General features: G+C 42.9%; 2 protein-coding genes across 3 annotated transcripts in view; one reads left to right on the plus strand and one right to left on the minus strand.

The window, feature by feature from the left end:
* wnt5b (wingless-type MMTV integration site family, member 5b) overlaps window positions 1-17843 on the plus strand; it is a 72672-nt gene that overhangs the window by 34555 nt on the left and 20274 nt on the right. The gene's annotated exons all lie outside the window — the stretch shown is intronic.
* fbxl14b (F-box and leucine-rich repeat protein 14b) lies at window positions 6710-11081 on the minus strand. Its single transcript, XM_046378651.1, has one exon. It carries the CDS (start codon window positions 10429-10431, stop codon window positions 9229-9231), a length of 1203 nt encoding a protein of 400 aa, XP_046234607.1. The 5' UTR covers window positions 10432-11081; the 3' UTR covers window positions 6710-9228.

Raw genomic sequence — 17843 nt, forward strand, 5'->3', positions numbered from 1 at the left:
ATGCACATACGCTTTCAATCACACGTGTGCAGACAGGAAGAGCACATGAGCACACCTCACCTCCCACGCTACCAAAACACTACCTCACCTGACAAATTAGAATGTGTGCGAGCCTGCCAGTTTTTGACATTGCAGGTATCTGTCACATTTCTGTCAGAGCTTCGCGTTGGTTTCACATCGAGACAAAAAAACTCAAAATGAACCCACGTCATTCCTCTCTCTCGCTCTCTCTCTCTCTCTCTCTTTCTCTCGCTGTCCAGTCTCTCCTCTGTCTTTCTCCGCTGGGTATTGTAGAATGAAGCAGGAATATGGAGCAGAAGTCAACATCACATGCTGCATAATTCCCAGCCTCCCATTATAATTGCCGAGGCTTTTATAAAAAATTCAGTAAAGACGTCCATGGTTTGATTGTGAATGAAGCTTGGTCTTATGTTTTCAGATTAAAGATTCAGTGTGGTGGTGCCGATGTGGTAATGGTAGGTGTATAACATTCAACAACAGTGATGATTTGGGGAACGTGTCTCACATTAATAGAGAAAGAAAGAAGAAAAGGTATAATGCTAGCGTTGCTATGATGCAAGCGCATAGAAAATGGATTAATGCATTTGTTGCCTAATGAGCTAAGGGCCCACTGCAGCCAATGACCTGGTAACAGCAGGCCATGTGATAAATTAGATTTAATAAACAGTTAAACACCCAGAGGAGCTAATGAGTGATGAGTTCTATAGTCCACATGTTGAAAGACACACCAAAAGTGCACTGAAACGATAATCGATTAACTGTTTTGTTCATTTAAATGCTTAATATTCACTCATTCCGGATTCTCACATACGATAAGTGTTTCTCTATTTTACATCATTAAATTTTGGATTTCAACTGTTAGTCACACAGCGACAAACTGAAGATGTACTTTTGGGTTTCCTGTCCTGACTTATGATGGTGTTTTAGCCTCGCTGGCTGTGTGGCTCTCGGGGTGGCGATGATGTCTGTTGGTGGGTCCCCTAGTTTGGTCCAAACTGAAAAATCACATTGAATGTTTTAGCAAAAGGGGGATTATCATGAGATTTGGTTTAAGTCCACAGAGGTTGAAGCTTGAACTGACTTTGATCCCGTGACTTTTCCTTCTATTGCCGCATTACCTTTTTGAAAGTGACATATCTCAACAGAAATAGAAAGAACTGCTATCAAATCGTGTACAAATATCCACGTCCCCCTCAGTGTGAGTTGTAATAACTGGCCGACTTGATCATTGTCCCATCATCAGATCAATCTCCAAAAATTTGGCTTATGACTTCTTAGCATTTAGCTCAAAGCAGTTCTGTGCCTGAAGAGCGGCGAGTGTGGCTGTAGGCTCTTTTTCCACAAATTTCTGACCTTAAATTAATAATCAGATGAATTCCTAGTTGGTGCTAATCAATGATAACGTGTTGGTGACAACGACAGGTGAAGAGAGAATCGTGTTACACGTGGATTACTGCCTTCAGTCCTCCAGCCAGGATTGTTCTAGTACAGAACAGGAACTAATTGTAATCCTCCCACGTCTTTTTCAGAGAAAAGTCATCAATAATTAATCACTTAAGGGTTGGGTGATGTCACTGTTCCTCCTTTGCTATAAAGTTAGACTGTCTGAAATGGAAAGAATTATTTTTGACCTTCGCCTAAATTCTTACCTTTGTAGAAAAGCAGCTCATTACTTTCTGAGGAATGTGCAGCAGAGGTGTGTGCGTGCCTCATGTCCAACTGAAAATAATTAGCTGGTCTGTTGGGCAGAGAAGTCTGAGAGGCAGAAGCAGAATTTCTGCTTCAACTTTTAAGATGTGTGTGTGTGTGTGTGTGTCTGTTGTGCCAACCATTGTTGAATTTCAGGCAGATTTCTGTATCTTGGAAGAGTTTGGTTTGGTGTGTGTGTGTGTGTGTGTGTGTGTGTGTGTGGGTGTGTGTGCCCAGACGGTATTTTAACATGGCTAGCCGACTTCTAGCAGCCCACAGTTAAACAGTGACTCACAGATTCCTCTCTCTCTCTCTCTTTCTGTCTCTCTCTCCCGCTCCCTCTCTTTCTCACCACCCTCACTTTTTTCTCGTCTGTTTCTCCCTCAAATCTTTTTTCCTTTCCCTTCACTTTTGCCACTTTCTCTGGTTTTGTCTCTTTTTCTTCCTTCGCCTTACGCCCCCTCTCTTTCCCTCTCTCTCTCCAGGTTGGGTGCTGACTACAGCAGACTTTGGACAGAGGTGTTTTTTCCTCTGCTCCTCCCCTTCCTCTCTTCTGTGACCGTGCCAGCTCTAAACCTACTAAGTTACCATAAGACCATAAGATGTTCCTACTCCCGATTGCTTTAAAACAATATTTTAATGTGTTTTTATTATCTTATTTGGATATCTTTGTGGTTTCACTGAATCTAATCAAACTCATCTCATACAGAAAGAAATGTATAGTGTATCCCCAGTCACATTCCTTAAGCTTAAAGACCCGATCTCTTTAACTGGTCAGTACTGATTGGTTAAGAAAAGCATAAAGGGAACAGTAATAGGGATTTAAATCCTCCTGTTCTGCATAATCAGGAAATACAGCAAACACACACACACATGCCAACACTTACACAGGGAAGGTCGTTTCAACGTTACAAGATGCCCAAATCAAAAGCAAGGCCAAATGTTCTTGACTGGAGCCGCTGATAAAAAGAGAAAAAAAAAAAGTTTCCTGACACACACACACACTTAGGCACACACACTCAGCCCCCTCGAGGGCCCCTGGGACTTCAAAGAGCCGTCTACTGTACCTCAGCGACACCTCAACACCAGGTGCCGCAGAGAGGAGGAAGAAGGGGTGGTGGAGGGTAGAAATGGAAATGGTGAGGAGGGGGGAGAAGGAGAAAAAGGGCAACCTTAGGCATGAAAGGGAGAAAGGCATGAAGCTAGAGATGGGAGGAAGTGGGTGAAGACGACTGCGTTTGAGTCCTGAATGAGAGAAGAAGGAGAAGGTTGAGAGTGGGAAGTGGGCAGCTGGAGATGGAGAGGCAAAAAAGAAAAGAGGAACGCAGGTTCAAAATTAGGAGGGAAGGAGTTGAGATGAGAAAAGAATGAATGCTGAGCAAAAGACAGGACAGAAAAAGGCCAGACAGACAGAGAGACAACCCAGCAGACGAGGAGTTGCAGCCAGAGACAGAGAGATGTGGGGGTGGGCAGTAACACTCTGCTGCTAATACCCCTGCTACTTTGTTGTGAAGAACCCCAGTTCCCCTTTTAATGGTGATCTATTCCTTTAACGATAGCAGTAAAACACACACACACACACTCACACACTCACACTGCTGTTCCTCTCTTACTTACAGGAAATGTGGTTCAGAGAACAATGCGACGAGTCAACTTTTACAACTTACGGGCACCGACGCACACTCACTCGCGCACCAAATTTCAAATGCAGAAGCAGCATTTATGGGAGAAAAGGTTTGTCAGTGACCTATATGGGGCAGAAATGTGGGCTTTTGTCTAATTTTGGCGGCTGTAAGCTTTTGAATTAACTTGTCTAGAAGCTGTCAATCACGCAGACAGGCAGGATATGTGGGTTTAAAGAGAAGAATCACACTGAGGGCAAGATATATTCTTAACATAAAGCCATTTGGTGTGTGCTTTGATCATTTACATTGTAACGAGTGCACACATTTTTGGCTGCCACAATGAAACCTTTTGAGTTACGCAAGAAAAGTAAACTCCCGAAACCTGGCAGTGTTAGTGCCTTGCTCATTCTGTTGGGGAATTCACCTACACAGGGAATTGAGCCATGCGGGCGAAGCTCCACAACAGCTTTCAGTCTCATTCTCAACTTTTTGATTTGTCTCTGGTGAGCCATGCAGATGAATCATGCTCATACGATTTGTTTAAGTTGTTGGACAGCCATTGTGATAAGCATGTGTACTTTTTACACACTTGATCATCTCCGCAACAGACTCCTAAAACACCATATTTGGACTCGATCCCCAAAGCATCTGAGCAGAGTATGTCTTAAAGTAAGAGACATTTTGGGAAATCTGCTTATTCACTGTCTTGTTCTGAATGAGACAAGAAGGTTGATACGACTTTCACATCTGTACAGTTAATATGAAACTACAGTCAGCAGCTAGTTAGCTTAGCTGAGCACAAAGATTGGAGGCATGAGGAACGGCCAGCTCTAAAGCTCACTGATTAACCTAATGTCGCTTTCCGACTAAAAAAATGCATCTCCACTTTTTACGTTTTTGACATTTTACATTGTACAGCATGTCCGCATTCCTCCCTAGAAACTGATGTGTTGGGTATTCATACGACCATCAGTCAAACTGATGTGTGCACGTCAATATCAGATTACTATTTGCCCATGATTTGTCTTGATTTAAATATAAAATGCGAACCAAAAGCTTTTGTTAGCGTAATGTGTTAACTGGAGATGTAGAATAGCCTGCGATCAAGTTTGGTGGGACATAAAAGTGAGACTGGAGGATTGTAAATAGCCGCACGTCATTGGAGCACATAGTTTAAAAAAATGCTCCTGGAAAAAACTAATTTTGGAGAGACTTTTTTTTCACGGGGCAGCGACGATAAGTATTTCTTGTTTGGTTAATCCATAAATTACAAAAAAAGGAAAAATTGTGATCCTGAGCTGGACTACACAACACCGTAAACAACCAGTGGACACTTTGCTCCAACAACCAATTCAGCCTTTATGCTAAGCTAACCATCTCCTGCTACAGACATGAAAGTTGCATCAGTCTTTTCATTAGGAAAACAAAAGAGCCCATTTTGCCAAAATGTTTACTTTAAATCTTAACAGTAATGTTATGTTTGAATCTGAAAACTGCAAATCATTCAGTTGGAATAACCAAAAACTGAACTGCAGCTGCAGGGAAAGTAGTTTTGCAAAACATCATGCTGTAAGTACCACTTTATAGCTTTTGGTGATCTGCAAATTATTTTTGTGCGATGAAGATGTTGGTATCACATGAGTGAGGTATTTATTACAGTTAATTTCATATAATGCAAAGTTAACTTGCAGCGTCCAGAGTGATATATCAGGCTCTATAACTACATAATGCTGAACACTGAGCAGTGAAACTCCAGAGTTTAATTCACACTCAGCTCTCTCTATTCACGATGCAAATTGAGACTGCAACTTATACAATAAGGGGATGAGTTTGCATTCCACACACAGATTGTTCAGGGGAATAGTGTCATCCAAAAAAAAAGAAGTGTTTTCGAATTGGTGCTTCACAGGTGGCCTGCACCACCTCCAAAGACTCACATACTAACAGCAAGTGAAGACAGGGAAGCAAGGTGACCTAAAACATGACAACCCTCCACCCTGCTGACGTGTCCTTGAGCAAAACATCAAATCCACAGTAGCTCCAGCAGTGGGCTCCTGGAGCTCAGCCTGGCCTCTGACCTCCCTGCGGAGGGTGGCAGACAAAAAGAGATTTTCCCTATGGGGATTAATAAAGTATCACATTATCATTTGAATGCAGCTGATTGTACCTCTGTCAGTCTTCATTTCAGCCTGCGGACCTTTCGGTTGAAACGCGTGATATGACCTTGTCACGGTAAGTCTGCTGTATCTGTCGGGAAAGGTCTGCAGACCCAAATGTCAAATGATAAAGGAACAATCAGCAATGTTGTACGCCTCCCACCTCCCTGTTCATTTATCAGCGGTGAGGCTCCAGGTTATGACAATGTCACGCCTCTCTCTCTCTTGAGTTTATTTCTACTTCTTTGGCTTCATGTCTGCAGCATTCAGGATTCAACCAAACTAGCTCACATACAGATTAACCATATTTTGTTTTGGTGTTTTTTTGTAGTGTAACAACAGTACTCTAGGCAACAGTAATCCATAGCACAACTGTTAAGTCTACATCTTATTCTTTCCGTTGTATTCACATGGATTTTCAGATGTTTCTGGGACAAAGCGGCACAAAAATGTCACAGGCAAATCTCTCACATCTCTGTGTGCACTCGTTGCAGTGTTATTGCGCAAGACCAAAGGCCAGCTAAAGCAAACTTAAGAAACAGCAAACACTGACATTCTCTCTCTCTCTCTCTCTCTGTCCTCTTTGTTTCTCTCTCTCTGTCCCTGTGGTCAACAATCCCTCTGCTGGCCTTTATCCCCAAATCCCCATGGACAGAGAGTCAGGGGAGAGGGAATGCTTAAATGCTTTGAATGATGGTGTGGAATGCTAAAAAGTGTGTCTGTGTGTGTGTGAGTTGGGGGGGTGTCTCCTGCCCTAGGATCTGGTATGCGTGACTGAACAAGAGGAGGAGAAAGAGAGGAAAAGGAGGAAAAAAAATCCCTCACCAAAAACTGCCTTCCTAACTTCTAAAGACAGACAATGGCTACTGACTGGTCTGGCAACCTTCTGTGTATGCGTGTCCCTGTATGTGTATGTGTGTGTGTATGTGTGTGTGTGTTGTCACTTCACACACAGAACACGTCCTGATGGAAAGCAGAAAGAGGGAAATCTGCTCTAACCAACTTTTAGATCTCATTACTCCGCACATGCAGCAGCACAGACCCAGCTCTGCCACATGTGAAACAAAACACTGCAAAAATAACCAAAACTAATGGCCAAAACTTTCTATTCAGACCATGAAATCCACCAAACGAAATCCTGGCCCCCTTTTTACGTTTTAAAAACCCTGAGACTTTAAAGTGAAACTCAAACTGCCATACCAGTTGAGCTTGAACATGTTTTTGGTTTTTTTTCATTTCTTTTCTTTTTTTTTTGCTGCATTTGAGGATAAAAAACAGAGGTTGACGATTAAAAACCCAGCAGGGTAGAACAGCTTCCTATAATAAACGCCCTGGTGATAATTAATTACACAGGCACTGCAGCCAAATCAAGACGGCAAGCATCCATTTTGAATATCCTCGTAAATAATAAAACAACACAACAGATTTTTTTTCCCCCAACCCTTTCGAAAAGCAAGACTGGACTGATCAGGGACAATACTCAGAATGAATTGTGTGGGTGGTTATTAGGAACAAATGCATGAAAATAAAAGCCCTTATTGTATTAACTGGATAATATCATTGTAGGAAAAGACCACAGCAGGACTGCTTGTCTTGTGGGGATAAACAATGTCAAATTACCTTGTGTAAACTGATGTTTTTCATAATTCAGACAGCATGGTGACAACAATGAAACGCTCCACCTACACAAAAGTAACACGCCGCTCTTTTTCATTCATTATATAAATATCTTTAATTGTTTTAACCTTGTAAGAATATAAAACAATTTAATTTTGGGATTCTGCATTTTTTTCTTCTTCTTCTTTACAAACACATAATATACAGTACATCTTTTTTATTTTTCAAAACACACACAGCTTTTTCAGCAGGACGCACATCCGTATATTAATTTTCTAGCAGGTCATTGCATTACATTAAAACGCGCGCACACGCACACACACAGGCCTCGGCGTGTGTGTGCGCATGTGTGTTAATGTGTGTGAGACAGAGAGAGAGAGAGAGAGAGAGAGAAACGCATTCTGCTTGTAACCCGAGATGGAGAGAGAGAGAAAGAAAGAAAGAAAAAAAAAACTAATCGATTGCTCCTTATTCTAAGCATGTCTCAAAATGGATTCAGGGTATTTTTATTCAGGGAGAGATAGAGGAAAAAGAGGAGGTGGGGGGAAAAAAAACACATCCCTCCCCTCCTCTCTTCCTCCCTCTCTTTCTCTCTCTCTCTCTGTCTTACCGGTGAGAGCAACATGAATATGAATGCGACCTGTGTTGGCATTAACGTGGGAAAATACAGCCATGAGACAAACCCTGATTCGTTTCGATCAATAAAGGGTAATAAGATATAGAAATCACTTCAATTTGAAGTACGACGCTCTGAACAACATCCAATGACGTGTTTCAACCAGCATCCCTTACAAAAAGCACTGAACATTTCTATAACATACTTACATGGACGCACACTGCGTTTAATTACAGCCTGATCATGCCTTCATATATGTTTATATCGCTTGGCAGGGTTGTTATTACCATATATCTCTGCAATATTATTACATGATGAGTCAGTGTTTCTTCTAAGGGTAAGCTGACAATCTCATCTCCTTTATACGCATCAAAGCTTGAACACAACACGTCTCTAAAAGGGGGTTAAAGAAGGACTTTATCCCTAAGAAAATTAAAATAAACAACAACAACAAAAAAGCTCTTGTACACAAGCGCGTTTATGTCTTTTTCTTCTCTATCTCCATAAAGCGTCGCCCTCTTGAAATCTGAATAGATTTTTACAGCTCGACCCCCCCCCCCCAAACACACACCTTTCTCTCTCTCTTTCTCTCTGTGGGAAATTGTTGCTGTTTATGGGGGTAAATTAACAAAGGTAGTTAGATTGTGTCCTGGTCTCCTTTCTCCAGCTCTGCTCATGGAGGAGGGAGGGAGGGGATGGGGGGAGGGGGCAGACACAGTCCCTTTAGGCACATTTTCTCCCAGTCTCTCATTCTCGCTTTCCTTCTGTTTCTTGAACAGTATACACCCTTTGAAAACAACCACATACGAGGTAGCCAAATGTTTTAGGCGTGATGGCTGTAGCAGAAATTAGTTGTGAATGTCTCAAATCTGGACTCACTGTAAAAAGAAAAAAAAAAGAAAGAAAGAAAAAAAATAATAGTAATAATAAAAAACAAACAAAAAAAAACTCAAGTTACAAAAACCTCACTTTGCTTTAAATGGATGCCACACAGTTTGGATGGATGCAAGTTTCACTTTTAAGAATATTCCAGAAGCGAGTGTCAGCGAATGGAGCCGATTATTCAAATGACACTTTTAGTTTAAAAGGAAATATGCGAAACAATCTAATTTGTTATTCCAGTCCAAAGTCAGAATTTAGGAGGTACTAAAAACTCAGTGTGAGATCAAAACTGTTATCAGGGATTTTTCACAAGCTCCTAACAAAAGTAAGTTATAATTGTTTCCTACCAGGCAGAATATTAAGTCATAACAAAACACTAATTAAAATCCTGCAAGGCCAACAGAAAGAAAAATTAAAAAGAAAAAAACATAACAAAACATTGGAACATAAAATTCTGGTCACATGGGAGAAGCTCACCTTACACATGGGAGGGACACGGGAGGTTTTCTCTCCTTTTTATTTTTAAATAAGAAAAGAAATTTACCCACCCATCTATTCCCCCTCCTCATGCCTCCTCTGTCCCCATCCAAAAACAAAAAGAACGGAAACTAAACGCTTCCAATCACCTCACTTTCTCACTCTCTGTCATCTGCCAGAGTCCCAGGTTCAACACTTTAAGGCAGGGGAGCTGTGTGATCCTCTCCAGTCCCCTCTTGGTGATCTTGGTACATCCATACAGGTCGATGCCCGCCAGCTGGGTCAGGTGGTCAGCTATGAGCTCCAGCCCTTTGTCCGTGATGCGCACACACTGTCCAATGTTCAGGGTTCTCAGCTCGTGCATCTGCCTCACCATCCGGTTTATCCCATCGTCAGAGATGTGACATGAGCACAGGGACAGGGACTTGAGCTGGTACAGCCCCTGGGCAATGTATGCCAGGGTCTGGTCCCCTATCTTATCGCAGAAGGAAACATCGAGCCCGGAGAGCCTTAGGGTGCCCATGGCAAGGTGCATGGTTCCCGTGTCACTGATGTTGTCACAGGAGCGCAGGTTGAGGCTCCACAGGGAGGCCATGTGGGAGAGGTGGATCATCCCTGCATCTGAGATCCCCCCGCAGAAGCTCAGGTTCAGTACCCGGAGCTTGGTCAGCCCCTTAGAAATGTGTTTGAGTGACAGGTCCGTCAGTTTCTGACAGTCCTGGAGAGTCAGGTACTCCAGGTTCAAGCATCCCTCCGCCGCACTGCGGGTCATGCCCGCCAAATGTCCAATCCCCACATCAGAGACATGCCTGCAGGACCTCAGATTGAGGCTCTTGAGCCTGTGGAGGCCCCAGGCTATTAACAGAAGCCCGGTGTTGGTGATGTTGCTGCAGCCACCAAGCTCCAGCACCTCCAGGTTCTTCAGATACTGAGCTATCCTGCCAAGACTGGAATCTGTGATCTGCTTGCACAGACTCAGGTTCAAAACCCTCAGTGATGGGATCTCCTGTACAAATGCATGACCCAGTCCATTATCCGTGAGGTTGTAGCAGCCGGACAGATTGAGGGACTCAATGTTAGGCATTCCCTGGATCACATAGCTCAAGCTGCGGCGCAGGGACAGGATCTGGACCCTCCGGATGCCCCTGGCCTGGAGGCTGGGGAACAGGGAGGGATTGGCCCGGCGGAGGTGCAGCTTGGCCTCCACCCCCCTCCACACTGACTTGTGGTAGGATGCGTCCCTCCAAGCGATACACACTTGGGCTACCCTGCCTTTGTCCCTCACATCCAGATAGCTGAAAATCATGGCCAAAATTTCCGGGAAGAGGCACGAAATGTGCGTCTCCATTGTTTTTCAAACCCCAGGCATATAAGATTTAATACTCCACACCTCCACGGCTGAAAAAAGGAGCCCACTCAAACACCCCCCTTCTCTTGCAATTATGCAAAAGTATCAACAGTCCCGTTATCCACAGGAGTAAAAAAGAAATAGGAGTTGTGAATCTCTCTCTTTTTCTCACATTGAACTGTGCAAAATCGATCCAACTCACTCCAAATCCCACGTGATCCGCTCTGGTTGCGCAGTAGGATTCAAATGCATTGAAAGAAGAAAAAGAAAAAACAAAAAAAGCGTTTATTCCTGCCTCAACCCCTCTCTCCGCCAAAAAAGAGGAGGAGAGGGGGGCGAAAGGAAGAAGGAGGAGGAGAGGAGGAAAAAGCGTCAATCCTTCCCCCTCTCTCTCCCTCTCTCAGACGACGCTTCCTTGTATTATACCTACTAAAAGCCGTCCTCTCTCGGCCGAGCGGGGATCCAGACGGTCGTACATTTCAGAATGAGAAAGTTGAAATAAAACCAACACTCTTAACGCCGCCTTTTAACAAACATTTCCATGATATAAAAGCAGAAAAGATAGAGCCAGGTTGGCTTTGTAGGCAGAGTGAGAGAGAGAGAGGGGCGTCCGGAGCTCAAAGCCTTTGTCTGCTCTTTTCAAACCGACTTGGCAGGGACCCCAGCACTCTCGCTGCACGGGAGGGGTGCGGGAAAGTCATATCGTTAATCTTACGTGTTCAAAACTGATTTAGTAACAAACAACGTTACCAACAGAAATTAAGTGAGTAGTTAACACACAGAAACATGTATGCTAATATTCGGTAAGCACTGCGCTGGGAAATTAATCTGTAATTATATAGAATCACCCCTACCCTCTCCGTGTCAGGCAGTTGGTATGTTCCGCCTCAGCTGGAACGGTGCGAACAGTTTCCCTTGGAAACCAACTTCTTACAATTCAGTTCACTTTGGGCTTTAACCCTTTGAGCGGACCACACAGGAAACACAGGAAAGCCAAGTGGAGAAGCCCTTTTAAGTCCGCTTACTTGGCATGATATTTTTTTTGTTAGTTTTGCTGTTGTTGTGAAAATACTGGTAGAGCGTCTCCAGAACAGAATACAGAGTTCTTTGTGTCTTGACTCTCTCTCTCCATTCACTCTCCTCTTACTTTTATAGCAAATATTTTAAAAAGGCTCATTTGATTTATGTGGGACTATCAATCAGTATTTCAACAGTCGAATATTGAGAGTATTAACTATTTGGCTGGAAACATGAAATAAAACAAAACACAGCTCTTGTAATTTGCTCAATAATTTTATATTTTTAAAAAAACAGCTTACAAACAAATAAGAGAAAATCCCTTTTAATTCCTTTCAACATGCTTTACTGGCTCCATATTTGGATCACTGAGATCACACTTTGCATCATTGTGCGTGCAAATATGTCCACAGTCAGTAGGAGTAAAACTATAACACAATCGCTTTGAAGCTGTTGTCTCGTGGCTGGCTGTGCTCATGTTTTGATACTTGAAGGCTCATTTTGCTCACAGCTGATGGTACTGAGAGTATATGTGTAACAGATAGCAATGCATTATACTACTTTCTAAGTTACTTACCAAGGCATGCAGTTGGACTCTCTCAACCCCATAGAGCAGCCTTGCTCTGTGTGTATGTGCAGACGGGAGAACATATGTCTGTGCATATGTGGTTTTTGCATGTAAACAGTATATTTTCTATATGCTGGCATCTCTCCTTGTCACTCTTTGTAGGCTTCTGTGTGTGTGTGTGTGAGAGAGAGAGGGAGAGAGATAATATGACAGGGGGGCCGTTTGCCAAAGCCAGTGGAGTGTATCCGAGTGGTTGAGAAAGAGTAAAGGAGAAAGAGGGAGGGGTGAGCTGATGAGGAGGCAGAGAGGGAGGGAGAGAGAGAGATGGGAGGAGAGAGGCAACAGCGATCAGGTGAGGATAACAGAGAGGGAGAGGAGCTGCAGAAACAGACGATTTGACATGGAAGAAGGCAGCCGAGCACAACCGACAGGAACTCTCTTTTCTCCCGCTTCTTCCTCTCATCCTCTCTGTTCTCCTTCTCCTGAAGGATGATAGGTTTGGATTTTCAAAGTCTGTCTTAAAACAACAGTCAGATGTCTTTTTGTTTTTTTTTTGTTTTTCTTTTGTTTTGCTTGTCCTAATCCACTTGTTCCCAAACTTTTTCATGCCAGGGACCCTTAAACTGACGCAAATTAGACCCTCCCATCTGATAAGAAGTTTTCTTTTAGATGTTTTATTACAGAAAGGGGTGTTACAGGCGCCCAGGATCAAAATAGTCATATATTGTTATTGTGTTACTTGAGGTTAGAGTTATAGTTAATATAAATTCCTGAAACTCCCTCAAGGACCCCATGTGGTGCCCCACAAAAAAAACGACTGCTTTAATCATTCCTCCTGTTCACATTCAAACAACCTTTCCTAAAATGTTTCCTAGAAGTGATCAAAAACATGTTCCAAAGTTTATCTGAGGCTATTATGAGCTCTCAGCAGTCTGAGTTTGACAAATCAAGTATGTTTCTCTAACTCATATCACAGGACCTCATCCACACTTCTGTTTCTGTACCTTTTCATGAGTAAGATAAATAAGTGCTAACCAAAAGGAGGGAAAATTCCAGATTTATAGTACAAAGACTTAGAGAACACAGAAAGTAGGCGCTCTTATATAATCGATATTCTGCACTAATTAGCACCTGAGGTCCGCTGCTCAGCTGGAGGGCAAAAATATGTATAGCAGTTAATTTAGCGTTTATACTTTCTATTGCACTTATTTATCAAAGGTCTCACAACGTCATAGAAGCTCACAATCAACTTAAGCTATTTTTAGTTTAATTAGAATGTATTAGGGCATATTTATAGGCTTTAAATAGCAGAATTTCAATTTCAGGTGATCATAAAAGCATAAAAGCAACATATTACACTGGTCGAATTAGGGAAAGCATAAACACTGATCTGAATGTTTTAAAACAGCGTTAATGCTGATCTCATAAATGTAAAACATCCAAAATCTGCCTGAACTCTCTGATGACTATTTTGAATGTCCCACTCAGCTTTAAACATACAGTATATTCTGTAGCTTCATCAAGGGCATAAACAAAGCAGTTAACTGCACTGTCCCCTGTGGCTGCCAGCACCTACGTCCTTGGTACTCGGACGCAGAGTCGCAGAGTGTGTCATGCATTTTCAACATGGAGATCCTGACATGAATACCAAACTGTATGATGATACAGCAAACACCTTGAGTTCTAAACAGAGTGGGAGATTAACAGCAGCTTCTAGCTAAATGTGGCTAAATTGTGAGTGTGGCTGGTCAGTTTGTTGAACAAACCCCCCTGGGACAAAAACTAGCTTGGCCATAATCCCTAATGTGATTTGCCTTACCCAAATGTTCCTGAACCTGTGAGCATATGCCGTCACAAAATGTAAGTTTATTAGGATCAAAATGGAAAATAGAACCCGACCGATGCGGCTTTAAAACTACCAGCCGTGCTGTGTTGCGTAGGAGGTTATTAGCGAACCTTTTTAATGCCAAAAGCGTGTGTCTGACTGCGCCATTGACTGTTTTCTATCTGGACAGCAAGACGATATTAAGCAAAAAAAAGGAAAAGAGGAAAGAATGCACAGAAAAAAGGGGAAAGGTGGCTCTGTAAGGCACAGGCTTCCTGTTCAGCAGCAGTAGCTGTGTCCCACTCTCTCTCTCTCTCTCTCTCTCGCTCTCTCTCTCTCTGTGCATGACCTGTCTGTGTGTGTGTATACCTTCTTGCTCAGCATGCATTTTTTTCCTGTTTTTCTGCCTCCCTCTGCCTCATATCACAGCTGTGTGTGTGTGTGTGTGTGTGTGTGTGTCATACCTCTTAGAAAACCCGCTGGGCCCTGGCTCACACTGAGCTAGAGGGAAGAGAGTGAAAGAAGGATGGATGGATGGATGAGGGGAGTGAGAGGGGTGAAATAAAGAGTGGGCCATAGAAGAAGGGAGGAAGAGTATTTTTAGAGTGTCTCAGCAGAGAGATGGAGAGAGAGAGAGAGAGAGAGAGAGAGACCAACATAGGGGACAGCCATGCTGTTTTCTGAATATTAAAATGGGGGTTAGAAAAATGGGCTAGAAGGGAAGAGAGAGGAGAAATGCTGAGACAAAGGTAAGATAGAGAGAGCATGATGTCAGGAGTGAGTTTGTGTTTGTGTGTGTGCATGTGCGTGATCTCCCCAAAGTGGTTTACAACCAACATTTTACCCGTCATGTGACGCCGACGTGTAGGTCTCTTTGTGTTTGCGTTTGTGTTTGTGTGACTTTACATTGTCTTTATTTGATGATTCAGGGGAAGGATCTAACTGGATAATTGCATCTGCACCCGCAGCGATTGCCGGTTGCCAGGGTTACATGGGCGTGTGTCAACACGTCCCCCTGAAAGCTGACACCTTCCTGAAAGAATATTACCATGACTCGGTAGATTCTCTGTCTCTCTCTCTCTCACACTCACATACACACACACACACAGGCATAAAGTATCATGCACACACTAACATATGGAAGGGAAAGCAGACAGTAACAATGCCCTGAGATGCACTAAACCTTTATGTGTGTGTGTGTGTGTGCGCTCATGCCTCACTGTACACTGTAAGTGATGAATCTTTTATGTCCCTTCAGGTGTTTCCTTGCTTCACCTGGGCTTCACCTGTACAGCAGTGAAACATGGTCTTCAAAGCTCCGCTGTCTCCGCTCTCTCTTCCTGCTCTCTCATTAGCCCTTTTCACACAGAGATCTGCTAATACTGCCACATCGAAGGCCTCTCTTTGTTTTTCACGCTGAACCGAACATGGGTGTGATTTTAGGCAGCGCATCAGCCTTTCAGTAGCAAAAGAGGCGTGACGTGTAACGCAACGGTGTTAACATCTAGTTTGACAGGTGCCCCCGCACCTCGTTGTCTCTTTGATTTTTACATCATTTTGGTTGCTCTTCTTCTTCTTCTTTGAGTTAACTGCTAACTGCTGCTAGCTGCTTTTTAAATAGCTCACCGGTTTCGCGTTTTTGCACAGACGTTGATCAGATTCTCTTAGTGCCTTCGCTGCTGGCTCAGGGGCAGAACCACAATGCACTCCTATACTGTCTTCATACCTTTCATACAGTGAGGCACCCTTTCATGCCTCACATCCTCTATGTTAAGATCGAGCTAGGCTTGTTCAGAACTAATTCATGTTGTGCGGCCACATTATTAACTTCTTACTGGAGCTTACAAAGCTAACATATTATCTTTATCACGCCTCTTGTCGTATCTCAAGGAAATTCAATCGAACGCAACTGGACTTAGTTATTTGTCTTTGAAGACTAGTCCCAGCCTAGTCAAGCGAGCATGAGCTGATGAAGCCTCTTGGATGAGAGGTGAAACGTCTTCAAAGACAAATAACTAAGTATAGTTGCGTTCGATTGAATTTCCTTGAGATAACCATGACCTGGATGAATGAGAATATTCACAGGCTTACCTCATGTCGTATTTTATACAACCCTGCTCTGCTGATGTATAAACTGCACCACAAGAGACGCAAGGTTTGCGTAAATTCAAGAGACAGGATCACATGTAGAATGAGAGACTTGACTGACCTGCATATTCATTTCAGTCTGGCCCAATTGACGCTGACAGTCGGCAGATATAATCATAAATTGTGTGGAGCTGAATTATTCTGATCCTTTGCCTTTTGATCCAATCACTGTCTGTTGTTCCCATCAGGATTATTTGAAATCCTCAGCATCACATACTAGTAGAAATTGTGACGAAGCTCTGAAAGGCTGTGAAAGTGGGGAAGAAGGAGGAGGTCCGGGGTCATTGTTTTTAGGCGAAAGGTCAGATGACTTTTTCAGTTACTAGAAGAGGTCAATGTGGATAGATGTGACAATTGCACTGGACATGAAACACATTCCCTCCTGCAGATGAACAGATTTTATTTTCTTTTTTGACCCACAACTGCTGTCATTCTCTAACTGTACCCATGTGGCTATTACTGTAATGATGACAGTAAAGTTTTGATCTTTCCCAAACCTAACCAAGTTGTTCCTTAGTCATCGCCTTTAAATTTTTAACAGTGATTTGTAACCATCTTGGAAAACAAACAGGTGTCAAATCAGAAAACACAAGACATGGACAAACAACATATTTTCTCATTCAGTTTGGAAAGAGTTCTCTCTCCATCATCATCATCGCAGCTCTTTTGTTGCTCATGTGTACCCATCCACCTCCTCATCCAGATTTTCTTCTGCAGACTGCATCAAAAATGAGCAAACAAGGTGTCTTGGATGCATGTCCGTTTTTGTTTCAGTGTGCAGCTTTAGCCTCTGACTTCTTTCCCTTTAGTTTTTCACCTACTGGACTGAAGTGCCCATTAGGATGACAATAAATTAATGAAGAGACAGAATGAGAAGCATGAGAGATAAAGATAAAAGGAAAATATACGTGATGGAGGTTAAAAAGAGAAGGAGGAGAGCAGATGCGCACCCATGGGGAGACAACGGGAGGTCACTGCCAGGAGATGCAAGCCTCCTATTCTCTGTGCATCAGTCTCCCCATCTATCTCCACCTCTGTTTTTTCACCTTTCTCTTTCTTCATTTTTGTTTGCTTTCCCTGTCTCTGACAGCTCGTCTGTGCGCCCGTCTCGCCACAACACTTCACAAGCCGTGTGTATGTGTGTGTGTGTGTGTGTGTATGCGCGTTATGCACTGCCGCCCTGCTCCAGTTTTTGCACCACATGAGCTGCCTAGGTGTGTATGTGTGCATCCTCAACAATGCTTTTCTTTTCTGCCAGCTCTGCAGGCTGACATAGGAGATTTTTCAGCCGCGTGCTCCCCCCTCCCTCAGTAGTCAGCATTTTGGCATTTTCTCAATGCGCTCTGTCATCTGTTGGCATGAATGGGCTGCATATTGTTGTGTGTGTGTGTGTGTAAATGTGCATGTTTATCTGGGTGTTTTTTTCTGTGTTTGGCAGGGAAACCGTGAAGGTGGAAAACAACTCATTCTAAATCCTAGAAATTGCAGTCAGCAGGTTTTTGATGTGGACGTTCACGTGCCGTTAGAAGAGTCTGACAGTTTGAAAGAGACAACGACAGGGAGCCCCGTTTCCATCCTCATATGTTTATGTGCAATTTGAAGTATCATATTAGAAAAGGTTGAGCGAAACATCAGAAAAAACTAAGCATGATGGAAGATGGAAGCGCCTTTTCTGAATAATTTCTGATCAGGTGTTTTCACTCCTCATGGCTAATACTAGCTGATATTAAATAAGTAATCAATAATTAAAACTTGCTCCATTTTTGTCTCCCTTTGATGCCCAAACTGATTTTACTTCTTCTTCATTTACTTAAAATTTGCTTAGATGGAATCTTGGTAAAAGATTTTAGTCCT

The sequence above is a fragment of the Scatophagus argus genome, chromosome 22, assembly GCF_020382885.2.
Source record: "Scatophagus argus isolate fScaArg1 chromosome 22, fScaArg1.pri, whole genome shotgun sequence".
Classification (NCBI taxonomy): domain Eukaryota; kingdom Metazoa; phylum Chordata; class Actinopteri; family Scatophagidae; genus Scatophagus; species Scatophagus argus.

Coding starts and splice junctions, on each gene's coding strand:
- fbxl14b (XM_046378651.1), bottom strand. CDS start 10,431: ATGGAGACGCACATTTCGTGCCTCTTCCCGGAAATTTTGGCCATGATT.